This window comes from Podarcis melisellensis, assembly GCF_964234715.1.
Source record: "Podarcis melisellensis genome assembly, chromosome: 13".
Lineage (NCBI taxonomy): Eukaryota > Metazoa > Chordata > Lepidosauria > Squamata > Lacertidae > Podarcis > Podarcis melisellensis.
Genome location: NC_138545.1, coordinates 13,128,689 through 13,143,358, shown reverse-complemented (window position 1 = coordinate 13,143,358; position 14,670 = coordinate 13,128,689). Strand labels below are relative to the sequence as shown.

Here is a 14,670-nt window from a genome sequence, read left to right as displayed (position 1 = left end):
TTTTGGGTTTTAGTATTATATCACTTTATATACAGTTATGAATTTGAGCTGGAACAAGGGGAAGTAGGCTCTGAGTCATATCCTTCTATCCCTGGATCCAGAAAGTGTTAAAATATAAGCCAGGCTACCTTCCTGTGTTGAGGTGACTGCCTGGGTGATGGGCCATCAGGAGAACAAAGGAAAGGGGGCTCTATGTGGGAGAGGAAATGATTGGGTCCCCTCCCTCAACTGGTTGGAAAGACAAAGCCCGGGTTTAGAGTTGAGAGTTTGGAGTGATGTGACCTAGAAATAAAGCAGTAAGCAAGAGAAAGATACACTGAGCAACGTTTGATGTCTGTTTGAATCTAAGGCTAAACTATAAGAAAAACTAGACCTTTAAGGGGTGTTAATGCTGTGAACTCCTCCATTGTTGGCTCAGGTTGTATATATGTGCAAATAAACCACATATCCTAAAAACGCCACAGTCTCCGCTGTGCCTCATTCCAAAAGGAAACACAAAGCCTGGCTGAGCACATGAAGACCTAGAAATCCCACACCACTTAGAGATTGAATAAGCATGTCAGCCATTATATTATATTATATTATTATATTATATTATATTATATTATATTATATTATATTATATTATATTATATTATATTATATTTATTATATTATATTATATTATATTATATTATATTATATTATATTATATTATATTATATTATATTATATTATATTATTATATTATATTATATTATATTATATTATATTATATTATATTATATTATTCCCATTTGTTAAGCACAAAGAAAATAAAAGGGAAAAATAATAATGTATTCCTGGCACAACTGTTTAAATTTTAGCATGGAAAGATGTGAGAAAATGAGATAAGGAAAGTGAGATGCCATAATAACAAAAGGTTATATTGAGCACTGCCAACAAATTAGAAATGTCGTTCCGTGTTGGCAGAGATATTGCCCATGCCTCATTTTAGCTTCCCCAGCATAAAATTTGGTGCTTTTCTCCCATCCGTTGGCAATACAAGGAGACCAACTAATGCATTTTTTTTCCTTTCATGTGAACATTGAACATAATGGAAGTAATGGAGGACTCCCCCTCTCATTAGTTTTCTTCCTTCCAGGTAAGAATTTCAAGAGGCCAGTGCTATGATCAACCATGTTCATTTCATCCCTCTTTTGAGACCAAAGGGTTGCATTTCCAGTATTTTTTTTTCTTCTTGTTCAAAATCTCATGCAGCCAAGAGAAAATGAAAACGTCTGTTAACAAACATACACAAATGACTATCTTCTGATTAATTATCAAAAGAACTATAATTAAAGTTCCCCCTTGTCTAACCACCTCATGAACTTGCACAGTACACTATCCAAGCTAATGAGGAAGTCTATGAAAGGTACGATAATTGAGCCTTTAAGCCTGGTGCTCTTGAACTGTTTTGGATCACAACTCCATCACCTGCAACCAGTTTGAATGATGTTAATTGTAATCGAAAACGTCTAAAAGATACAAGGTTGGAGAAACCTGATAAAAATATATAACGTCCAGCGATCACGGCTAGACTTAGGAATCAGAAACCATCAGCAAGGTTCAATCAGTGCAATCAATACTTTATTTTTTCCAGTTTTCAGTCCTGATTTCAGACATATGAGCAGGATAAAAGGCCAATTGGATGAAATTACTTCCATCTCAAAATAAGTAAAATTACTAGGGGGTTTTTGTTTATATGGAAAAATTGCACCAAGGATGGTGGCATTGTTCTTGTTGCTGCTGATTCTACTGCCTCATGCAATATGCAAATCTCCCATTGTTAAATGCCTCATCCATGATCCATACACTCCACTTCATCAGTATCATCGGGAAGGAGACCTCATCTTTGGTGGCATAGCCTCTCACAGCAGCATCATCTCCATTTCAATAGCCTTCACCGAAAACCCCCCACCAACATTGCTTGAGGAGATAGAGTAAGAATTAAATAATTTCTCTTCTGCATTTTGATTCCTTCTTTGGACACTGGAGCAATCAGTTTTAGAGTGGCTAAACTTTGGCCCTGCAGTGGTTGTTGGACTCCATCAGTTCCATCAATACTAATGGACATAGTAGTACAACAACATCTGGAGGGCCACGGTTCTCTTTCCTTGACCTAGAGGCAGAACTACTGTTTGGGTCGAAGGAGATATGTTGTAAGAGAAATGTGATCAGGAGGATCTCCACAAATTTGAAGAAAATGTTGCCACTTCCCCCACTGATTTAAACATTCGGGTATCATATGAAGACATGTAATATTGTTGTGGAAATAACTGCATCACTTTTGCTTCAGGACCCCAGGAGAGTGAAATAAGGGAAGGACTTCTACACAGATTATGAAGCATGCATTAAAAATGTACATCAGGGACATTTTAAAATCTGTGATCCACTCCCATAGAATTTCCCCCTACATCCCCTTTCTACCATTGTAGGCAAGGAGGAGGATCACTTGTAGTGATAACTGTTCAAGAGTTTCCTCACATGCAAAAAAACCTTACATAATGGCAGTAATAAATAATACTAAGGAGGAAGATGCAGAAATTAGTTGTGATAAATTTAGAAAGTGTTACATGGCCTTGTGATAAAAAATGAAACTTTCTTTTTAGAGTGGTGCCTAAGAACTACCAGCACATCCTGGCCTTGGAATTTGCAGTGAAGGAGATCAACGAAAACTCTCAGCTCTTACCCAATGTCACTTTAGGCTTCCGCATCTATGACAGCTATTTCAATGCCAAATGGACCTCTCATGCCACAATGTTACTCATATCCACACTGGAAACATTTGTCCCCAACTACATCTGTGACATCAACAAAAACTTGATAGCCATCATTGGGGGACTGGACTCTCAAACTTCTCTTCATGTGGCAACAATCTTGGATATCTATAAAGTTCCACAGGTAATATATATCTCTCTGTGTCAACTTATGAGAATTTAACACATCTAGATATATTTTGATAAATAAATGCACACATTTCAAATAATCAGGTGAGCCATGCTAATGGCAGATCGAAGCTAAGAAATCAAGTATTGATAGCACATTTATTACTGCTTCAGACATCCATTGGCCTAGCCAATGTCTGATAAATGATAACAGCTGATTGGAAGATGAGTATAGCTTGGCTTAAAAAATAGCATGGGCAACCCAAAAGGCGAGGATTAGAAGGACCAATTGGAAATTGCCCCAGTGATACTTGTAATACACAAATCTAATAGAAAAAAGTTATTGTTCCTTCTGTCTCTTTCTCCTCCTACCACAACTACGTTTAGCTGATATATGGCCCTGCTCCAGTGATGAATGATAAAACCCCAGGCCTTTTCTTCTACCAGATGGTGCCCAAGGAAGACCACCAGTATAAGGGGATCCTGTCTTTGCTTCTGCATTTCAGGTGGATATGGATTGGGATCCTGACTTTCTATGATGAGAATGCAGAAAGATTTGTGCAAACTGTGGTTCCACTTTTTTCCCAGAATGGCATCTGTTTTGCCTTCATAGAAAGAAGTCACAAATCTACTTATGTCACTGAAATTAACGATATATTTAAACTGGGGGCAAAAATAAATGACAGAATAAATGATAGCAAAGCCAATGTAGTGTTGTTTTATGGAGAATCAAATGCTCTGGCACATTTTAGATGGTTGCCTTACCTATCAGAACTGGAACAAAGTTCAAATAAGCCAAAAGGTAAAGTGTGGATCATGACAGCCCAGATGGAGCTCACTTCTTTTGTCTTTCAACGGACTTGGGATACAGAAATACTCCATGGGGTTCTCTCATTCACAACTCACTCAAATGATCCACCAGGATTTCGTCAGTTTGTCAAGAGCAAAACCCCTTCTAGCCCAAAAGGAGATGGCTTCATCTTGGACTTCTGGCAACAGGCATTTGGCTGTGTATTTCCGAATCGAGTGGTTGGCAGTGTGAAGGGAGATATTTGCACTGGGCAAGAGAAGCTGGAGAATCTTCCTGGTCCTTTCTTTGAAATGAGCATGACCAGCCACAGCTACAACATCTACAATGCTGTCTATGCTGTGGCCCATGCTTTACATGCCATGTCTACATCCCGAGGCAAACACAGGCCAGTAATGATCAATGGAGGAATTAAGTTTCAGAATCAACATCTGTGGCAGGTAATGGACTGAACACCCTTCATGAAAGATGTTCAGACATGTTCAGTTTCCTTTACTATTTATCCCTTTGGTAATTTTCACTTTGCTATGCAACCACAGCAGGGGTCACTAAAGTGGGTGCAGCAATGCCCTTGAAATCTTCCCTAGCTGTCCCCAAACCACTTCCTCTATTCACTACCCTTTGGCCATGAGGTAGTTGCTTTATGTCTCCTGAAATGCAAATAGAGCTAAATGGGAACTTCTCTGCCTGCTTTTCTAGGTTCAGATTCAGCCTACTAAACTTCCCTGCCTATTGACATCAGACAGATACTTTCACTGTATTCATTTAGGTACCTGCTTAAAATGTTTTTGTTTAGGCAAGACTACCCAGAAGCATGGGTCTTAATTATTTTAAATCTTTTGAATTTCTTCTTTTAAGCTGCTTGAACTTAAAGTAGTTCTAGAAGGACACTGACAAACTGGAACGTGTCCAGAGGAAGGCAACCAAAATGGTCTAAGGCCTGGAAACGATGCCTTATGAGGAACGGCTAAGGGAGCTGGGCATGTTTAGCCTGGAGAAGAGGAGGTTAAGGGGTGTTATGATAGCCATGTTCAAATATATAAAAGGATGTCACATAGAGGAGGGAGAAAGGTTGTTTTCTGCTGCTCCAGAGAAGCGGACACGGAGCAATGGATCCAAACTACAAGAAAGAAGATTCCACCTAAACATTAGGAAGAACTTCCTGACAGTAAGAGCTGTTTGACAGTGGAATTTGCTGCCAAGGAGTGTGGTGGAGTCTCCTTCTTTGGAGGTCTTTAAGCAGAGGCTTGACAACCATATGTCAGGAGTGCTCTGATGGTGTTTCCTGCTTGGCAGGGGGTTTGGACTCGATGGCCCTTGTGGTCTCTTCCAACTCTATGATTCTATTCTATGATTCTAGAAATACTGAAAGAGAACAAAAAGAAATGAATTCTATCCAAGCATGATATAGCCAACTTCTAGACATTGCTTTTATCACCATACCTTCCTCAACCTGTTCCTTCACCTATTTACACCAACCTTTTAGATGAGCAGAGGGCTGATTCCCCATTTACCTCAGAAGTTGGTGCATGATAGAGTAATATATCACATAGCATTGCATATAGAGTCTATACAGAGAAAATGATATATTTTAGATAACAAAACAAACAGAGCACCCACTTTCTGTTAAAAACCTTTTTTATGGCTGTGTGTGCATTTGCTGCAGATCTTAAGAATCTGTAATTTGAAATGAACTTCCAAATGTAAGAAAATATTGGCTTAAATCATATATATATATATATATATATATATATATATATATATATATATATATATATATATATATATGAAAAGAAAACTGTTTTCCTCCAAGGTGTATATTTGGAAATCTGCCATGAAAGTGAACATCATGATTGTCCCTTGCTGAATTGATGCCTTTTCTATACTTTCTCTTTCTTTCTCAATCCAGCTCCATCATTTTCTGAGGGGTATCTCATTTAACAACAGTGCTGGGGATAAGATTTCCTTGGACCAGAATGGGGAGATATTGGCTGGATTTGTTATTACCAATTGGATTGTTTCCTCCAACCAATCCTTTCAGAGAGTGAAGGTAGGAGGGGTGGATTCCCTGGCTCCTCCACAGCAAGCATTGACCATCAATGAGGGAGCCATAAAATGGCACCATTGGTTTAACCAGGTAGGATGTTACCATCAGCCATTTGTGAATGAAAACACTTTAATATAACATACAAAGATAATTTCCTTGTACATTTTTCAGTCTTTATAAAATTGGATTATAGATGGCACAAGCTATGCACAGCCTGTATACTGGTTCTTGTTTCACTGAAAGTGGAGATAATGATTGAAAACCTGGAGATAGATTTTGATGTATTGAATATATTGTTTTGAGCTTGGAGAATCACTCTGGATGAAACCCTGGTTCCCCCTGCAATCCTGGAATACTGTATCCTTGAGGGGAGAACAGATAAAGGGAAGCTTGCTGAAATAGTTCCTTTGTCAAGGTAATGGCTTTGACTGGCTAGTTAAGACCTGTGGCTTGCAGGTCTAAATATTTCAGTCAAAATAGGGTCCATGTTTCAATTTTCAGCACTTTCTAAACTGTGGATCCTTTTACAAAATTACTATAAATTTTTGACACATTTGTACATCTCACAAGGCAGATTATGCACGCTATGTTTCAAGAATTTAGAATAACTGTGAAGCTTAATTTGCATTAAGGGACATCACCACAACCCCTTAATGTCACTGTGGAAGAAAGGACCCTTACTATAGAGGATATTAAAAAAATTACCGCAAAAAAAACAGCAATTTATTGGAGTTTCCACTATGAGTCAATGGGAAATGTCAGGAAATGTTTCAAAATGGAATTGAAACAGACTAGTAAGTGAATGTTGTTGTTCTTTTGCAAAATCCTTTAAATGATTATTTTATATATACTTCTCTTTATTTGTGTAATAGACTCAGCCTGACTCTGTATGTAGTGAGAGCTGCCGCCCTGGTTTTTGCAGGAAGGTGAAGGAAGGGGAAGCATTTTGCTGCTACGATTGCATCCCGTGTCCAGCAGGGAAGATTACTGACCAGGAGGGTAAGAAATTCACTGTATATAGATATAGCTTGTTACCTTTAATCAAAAAGATGCATATAAAAAAATGCAATCACCAAAGTTCCTTTTTACAACTTATAAAATATTGAGAGATTTAGCTGAAGAGGGACCTAATGAAAGTATTTGTGCGATAATTTGTGATTCTGGATGTTGAATGCTGTTATTAAGGAAGAATCCTATAGCGATATCCACCAGGTTGGACAGGATTAGTATAAAGTGAATTTTCAGATGAACCAGGAGGTTTCTGGTTCTCCTTCATCCAGGCTGAGTTGAGTGCAATGCTTCTTAAATTGATAGAAACCTTGAAAGTCGAGTGTCACAGGGGTAAAATGGGTATTTGGGGGTATTTGGATACAATGCATGAAGGCTATTCAGCGGGAATCTCAGCCTAAATTAAGTCAATGAAAAGGGTGGTGTAACCCCAATACTATTTTAAAAGCTTGTTTTCTCTCTGATATCCTTTGGCTGGCTCAACCAGCGGAAGCCGTGTTCCTGAATGCATTTTGTATCTGGTGCACTTTACGCCATCTTAATTTGTGCCAGGTTTGCATTATGCCATAATCTTGGCATAGTATTTCTCCCTAAATGTGATATCTTCTTCTACAGCAGTCCTTGAAATCTGTCGTGACACTTTGCCTAGAGTTGACTGAATCCCTGTTACTTACTATTTCTAGTCCTTGTTTCTTTCACATATTTTTGCCCATGATTTGTTTGACTTATTACGTACTTAATCATGCATTTTCTATCAAAATGTGTTTAGGCATATATATTTTGCCTTACAAATAATATTTGAATGTGCATTTTCTTTCTGGTAACATATTGAAACATGTGTTTTGATGCCCTTAAACTTCAGAGAATTCTGTTGTAGTGTTTGGAGAAGTATGAAATACTTAAATCCAGAAAACAGTTGAAAGATGTTGATTAGGTTATCTAATGTAGAAATTTGCAAAGTCTCAATTACGCAATCACTCCTTAATGAAGGAATAAGTAAGTGTGAGCAACCAGAACAGTGACAGGAAAATCTGAGTTGGCTTCTAGCCGGAGATCAGGGAGGGTCTCTGTGGCCCTACCTCTTGCATTTTGCCTCAGTCGGTATTCTAAATCGGATAGGTGAGAAGGGCATGGTTCCATCATTTTAGACTTTTTTGTTTAAAACTCCTTGTACACTTTTTAAATCATTTTAATTATGTTTTTCCAAATAGTGGCATGTTGCTCATATTTTTCAGATTAAGAACTATGTTTTCCTTTCTCAGACATGAATGACTGCTATGAATGTGAGGATGAAAAGTATCCAAACAAAAATAAGACTGTATGTATTCCCAAGCATGCCACTTTCTTGTCCTTTGAAGAACCTCTGGGCCTCAGCTTAGCCTGTTCTGCTCTTTCCTTTGCTTTCATTACAGCACTGGTATTGAAAATATTTGTGAAGCACAGGGACACTCCCGTTGTGAAAGCCAACAACCGGGACCTCACCTACGCTCTGCTCATCTCCCTCCTGCTTTGCTTCCTTTCTGCATTACTGTTCATCGGATATCCTGACAAGGTGACATGTCTCCTCCGACAAACTGCTTTTGGCATCATCTTCTCAGTGGCTGTTTCTTGTGTGCTGGCAAAAACCATCACTGTGGTTCTGGCTTTCATGGCCACAAAACCAGGATCCAGAATGAGGAAGTGGGTGGGGAAAGGACTGGCAAACTCTATTGTCCTTTCCTGCTCCCTTATCCAAGCACTCATCTGCACTGTATGGCTGGTGATCTCTCCTCCATTCCCTAATGCTGACATGAAGTCAGTGGCTGAAGAAATTGTACTGGAGTGCAATGAGGGGACGGTGACTTTCTTTTACTGTGTCTTGGGCTACATGGGCTTCCTAGCTTTGGTCAGTTTCTCTGTGGCTTTCCTCGCCAGAAGATTGCCTGATAGTTTCAATGAAGCCAAGTTCATCACTTTCAGCATGCTGGTCTTTTGCAGTGTTTGGTTATCCTTTGTTCCTTCCTACATGAGCACAAAGGGGAAATACATGGTGGCTGTGGAGATCTTCTCTATCTTAGCCTCCAGTGCTGGCTTGTTGGGTTGCATCTTTCCCCCAAAATGTTACATTATTTTGCTGAAGCCTGAGCTGAACAATAGGGAGCACCTAATAAGAAGAAAATGCTAAAGAAATCAAATTCTGTGTCACTGGTGTCACTGGTTATAATATCTAAAAGAGCAATTTGTATGTATACCTGAAAAGAATCACCCAGAATCCTCTGTAGGCTACCAACCAACTGGATTTAACCATCCTCTGCTGTCAGTCGGAATGTGGGAAGGAGACAGTGTGTCTCCTTTCCTTGCCTGCCTCCAACCTTTATCAGCACTTTTAAAACAACATTTAAATATTAGTCCTGCCCCCAATTTGCTCTGAGGATGCATACAGGGCATGGCTGTTTTCCCCTCAGCTGGCCCAATCCAAGGCCCAAAATTGCACCCCCAGATCACGTAGGCTGTGCAGATGCCCACTTCTCATTACTATTGCCTGAAAATCTCCACTGTTGTTGTTTAGTCGTGTCCGACTCTTCATGACCCCATGGACCAGAGCACGCCAGGCACTCCTGTCTTCGAAAATCTCCACTACTTGCCCTGTTTCAACACACTGAGTCCCCCATATTCAGCAATCCCAGATCTACTACATCTTTTCCTCTGCTCAGTTTCAACTCTGTATCTCTTATTCTTAGGCCTCGGCACTGTATTATTCTGCTCTGATGCTGTTTCTCACAACTTTTTCACACTACAGATAAACAATTTCACCCTGTCTTTCACCATTTTCTGCATTTGGCTGTGTTAATGTACGTCCTGCTCCACTCTAGTGGAAATTTCATAGGATAGGCCTGTAGAAATCCTTTAAAAACTGGACATAAAAACAGTCGCAAAATATAAGCACTGAGTACTAAAAGGTTTGCGAAGGACATGCTCTGTCTCCCCCCTCCCCTTTGCTTTCTTCAAATCTTTAAATCTGACAATTAATCTGAGTAAAAATGTTTTGCCATCACAGCCACACCAAGGAGGACTCAAGACGTCACCTTAAATTCAGGAAAATGTTGCATTCATTAAACATAACATTAAGAAAAACTTAATGAGGAAGGGAGGGGAGAAAAAAGGAAAAAAGCAAAATAAATTACCAGCTAATTTAAAGGGAAAGAAATATGCCAAACACTCAAAATGTAGTTATTTCAGATCCCAATCCTTTTGGGTTTGGCTGGATTTCACTGGTTTTTAGTCCAATAATGATATCTGCTTGTTGGCAATATGCTCCAAACGCAAATAAACATAAAAAGAGAAGAAACAAAAATTAAACCTGAAGAATTTCACGAGGAAGGAGAAGAGAATGGGATATTTTGGGCTATTTTTTTTTCCAGTGCCAGGTGGCTTCAAAACATTCTTGCTGTTGCTTGTTTGAATCTTCAGGTTGCTTGCCTCTCTGTAGTCAGAGCCCAGATAAATGATTCTGTGTTGTTGGGATTCTCAAACTTTTGTGTTTGATAGAAGCACCCAGCAAGATTAAACCCTCCTGCTCTCAGCTGGTGATGACGAAGGAAGAAGTTGTAGCATCTCCTTTTTTTAGCTGTGAAATAAAAAATGTGTACAGGCCGGATGGAGTACCAGCAACTCTCCATTTGTGTGGAGTTTGTGTTGCGAGTCATTACACAGATAAGTGGTCTGTTCCGCCTCTGTTCCAACCCCTTCCAGGGCCACAAATTGACGCGTTCATTATCAGTCATGGGTCCATCAGGAGCATGCAAAATTATCCCCGCCTACACATACAATTGCAACCAGCAAAGACCTAGGGTGGCAGGCACTCATAATGGCCTCATGTCTTGGTTGCTAATGTGGTTGGTTTGGTTGCAAATTGGCAGGATACCCATGTAAATGACAGAAGAGGGTTGGCATTTTTTTCAGCCAGAACTCACCAGAACTCAGTTCAGGAAGCTTTCGTGTGGGTGCCATTGCCGTTATAAGAGAACAAGGGAGGCATTCATGCAGAGTTTTGGCGTCTCTTTTTCTAGAAAAATAGCACTGAGAAGGGGCATTGGGCTGGACCCTTGGTGGCAATGGGCAGGAAGAAGGCCCCCCTCTAGTGATCCTGTGGAGTTTCCCAGGAGTGGTTCACACCATAGGGGCTTCCGTAACTAAGGGTTATGTTAAGGTTACCAGATTTTTTTCAATGAATCCGGGGACACTTTTCAACTTCAATGGATTTTGTATGGGGGCTGATTTGCAAATCCGGGGACTGTCCCCGGGAAACGGGGACGTCTGGTAACCTTAGGTTATGTTTCACCACTTTCTTTTCCACTTTGAAGAAACTCTTATCTCTTCAGATTAAGGAGTATAAATGAATGCTGCTAACAATCCAGGAGTCAAAACACACACACACCCATGGCTAGACAATTAAAGAGGCAAAGTGAACAAAGAAGTGGAAAGCATTTATTTCTTCCCTCACCAGTGAAAAAAAGAGAGGGAAGGGTTTGTATTTTTATTTTCTGGTGGTGTTTATGTTGTTGGTTCCCCCTAAATAGCTTTCCTTCATATTAAAAAAGAAGGTATGTATGTATGTATGTATGTATGTATTTGAAACTATCTTTTTGCTTGCTCGCCCTCCCTCCCTTTGATAAAAAAGGAAAGATTGGTGGGATGTGGACTTGCAGGGGCTTCTGGGGGAGGGGTGGAAGGAGATTTAGCTGGTGGCCTTATGCTGAAATGGGAGGTTGTGTATTCTGTGAGAATGATGGGGAGGGTGTTTTTCAGTAAGCAGTGAAAGCAAAAGTATGTGTACTCCCAAGCAGGCCCTACTGAATTCAGTAGGGCTTACTCCCAGGAAAGTAAGTTTAGTTGAACTCAGTGGTGCTTATGCATGCACAGATTCTACTTAGACCTCTGAGTGGGGAAACAGATGCAGCTTGACTAGTAAATCACTTAAACTACTCTTAAATTAGTTGAAAATATATTAAATATAATATATGGAAAATTATTTAATATTTTTATTAAATCTTCATTACATTTTAAGACCTTCCACCACTGCAGGGAGCCTCGTCAAGGCTCTTGGCTGCAGCAGGGAAGCACAGCGCACCTCTGCTGCCATGGGGAGGTACAGTGGGGCCCCCTGCTGCCATGGGGAGGTGAGGCAAGGCCCTCTGCTGCTGCACCAAAGCATGGCACACCCTCTATCACCACAGATATGTATTGTGGTATATCAAGATATCATGACATTTAGCTGGTGATATATTGTGATGTTGAAAATCAGATATAGCCAAGCCCTAATCTGGATAATATTCCATTGATTGAAGTAGTAAAATCACACTCCAGTTTTCCCCATCTTTCTTGATCCTGTGTAATTTACCCAGGAAACCAAATTAGAAGTCAAAATAACACAGAATGTACCCTTGAGGACAGCTCTCTAAAACTTGCCTCACAAAGTTTTACTTTTTAAACTAGCTCCCCGGGACCAGATAAGGCACCAGCAAATGCAATTCCCATTGGAGGGGAAATGAGCAATTAATTACTTCCACTCTCTCTCTATCTATTTACTCTTGATTTACTGATCATCCTGCTTTTTAGGTAGATCTCATCCTCGCAACACACACAGCCAGCAGATGGAACTCAACCAAACAGCTCCAAATTGACGCTGAGCTGAACAGAGGTTGCTGCAGAAAACCTTAAGAAATATCTGCTGGGGTTTGCAGGTGAGTGAAAAAATAGTTGAGGGTGTATTAGATTTTTCCAAAGGGCAGGTCAAGGCTCTGGGATGAATGAAATTTTGCAGACTTCTCCAAGGAGCTGTCCAGCAGTTTCTATCTGCTGATCTGCTCTCTCCCCTTCTCTATCTCCAGCGCTCCACATGCCTTCTGGTGGCTAGATTGCTTCTGGACATAGGGGTAGCATAGAGACTGGTCATCATTGTAATTCTCCATCCAAAGCAACTGGAGACTATGTATAGTACCTCCAGGATCAGAGCTGGCATGCCTCTCTATGCTGGAGAACAAAAGAGGAAGATGGCTGCTGCTCTCAAATTCTTTTCGTGGGTTTCTCATGGGCATCTGTCAGAAGACAGAACACTCAGCTAGATTACCGCAGCCTGATCTGGAATGAATCCATCCCAGCATGTTGTTAGAATACGGAGGTTAGGGAAGTGGTGTTCCTTTCTAAGGGAGGATATAAGAAGCTGAGCAATCAGAACTACCCCTCCAGATCAGACTGTGGCTCATATACACATCACAGTTCATTCCATTTTCCCACTATTTCCAAACTATCAATTTTCAAATTACATTGGCTCTTTTAAGAACTAAGGAGGAAAACAGTGTAAGTTTAGCCCCATTTCCATAATATTTGCAAATGATTTTTCTGGCAGCAAATAACATGGAAATCTTATTTTTCTGTCTTTCTCTTTTAACCTCTTTTCCACTCTTACTCTTTCTTTCTTTCTTTCTTTCTCTCTTTCTCTCTTTCTCTCTTTCTCTCTTTCTCTCTTTCTGTCTTATTTCTCTTTCTCTATTTCCTTCTACATCCCCACCCTTTTTGTGTTTTTATCTAGATACAGTGGTACCTCTGGTTACATACGCTTCAGGTTACATACAGTTCAGGTTACAGACTCTGCTAACCCAGAAATAATACCTCAGGTTAAGAAGTTTGCTTCAGGATGAGAACAGAAATCATGCTCCGGCAGCGTGGCAGCAGCAGGAGGCCCCATTAGCTAAAGTGGTTTTCAGGTTAAGAACAGTTTCAAGTTAAGAACGGACCTCCGGAACAAATTAAGTACTTAACCCGAGGTACCACTGTAAAAGTATTGGTTTGGTGTTTTATTAAAGGGGGAGAATATTAAGTATTGAATTTTTCTCTATTAACCTTAATAAAAAAAATTTAAATAAAGTAAGAAAGTAATTTATTTATTTTTAATTTAGAAAACAGCAAGGAAGCTGAATGTTGGAAGATTCAGGGCAGATGAAATCATAACTTTAAAAGAGGTTTAGACATATTAATGGAAGACAAGGTCACCAATCACTACCAGCAGCAATGGCTATGTTCTGCCTCCACAGTCACAGGCAGTGATGCTTCTGAACACCCGTTGCTGAAAACCTTAGGAAGTGAAATTGCTCTTGTGCTTGGGACTCGCTTTCCATGTTTGCCACAGGCATCTGGTTGGCTACTGTGAGAACAGGATGCTGGACTAGATGGGCTATTGGCCTGATCCAGCAATATTTTATTACGTTCTTACAGGGGGAGAATCCTACCTCAAAACAGCCCAGTGAGGACTGAACCTGCTCAGAGTGCCAGCAGCCTGTTAATGCTTCTTCAGGGTGGCAGTGGAGAGATGGGAAGCTAGGAGATGGGGAACAGAAAGGGAGTATCCAGGAAGAGGAGATGGTTAGCTGGGACACTCCACAGAGACCACTCTATGATTAGACCTAACTGAGTGCTACTAAGAAACTCTACTTTCACTAACAGCAACCCATTATATGCAGGGAACAATTGGAACTGGGTGTGAACAATTTTGAGGAGAAAAACCAGGGCTCCTGCCCACCCCGCATTTCTTGGAAGAGGTGGGTGGACAATGTATTGGAAGGGGAGAATGGAACCAAGGCCTGGGATGTATTTAAGAGAGATGTGAAAAGGAAGACCATTTTAGGGTGTTGATAAGGTGGGGAAGGGTCATAGCACATTGGCAGAGCAATTGCTCTTCATGCAGACGGTTCCAGGTTTAATCCTCAGCATCTCAAAGTAAGGTTGTGAATTCTCTCCTGGTTGTAAACTCTGGAAAACCACTGCCAGTCAGTGTAAACAGTGTTGAGGTAAATGGACTAATGGACTGCCTCAATAAAAAGCAAATTCCTATCTGAAGGATTCCTATTCCTTTCTGAAGAAAA

General features: G+C 40.2%; 1 protein-coding gene across 1 annotated transcript; it reads left to right on the top strand.

The window, feature by feature from the left end:
• Positions 1-1,743: 1,743 nt before the first annotated feature.
• Positions 1,744-8,933, top strand: LOC309356039 (vomeronasal type-2 receptor 26-like; the record flags this gene model as incomplete). The annotated part of the gene is made up of 6 exons (XM_081887221.1): positions 1,744-1,961; positions 2,631-2,922; positions 3,354-4,154; positions 5,624-5,851; positions 6,634-6,760; positions 8,032-8,933. The coding sequence occupies 6 exons, from the start codon at positions 1,744-1,746 to the stop codon at positions 8,931-8,933; spliced, it is 2,568 nt and encodes an 855-aa protein (XP_081743347.1).
• Positions 8,934-14,670: the final 5,737 nt, after the last annotated feature.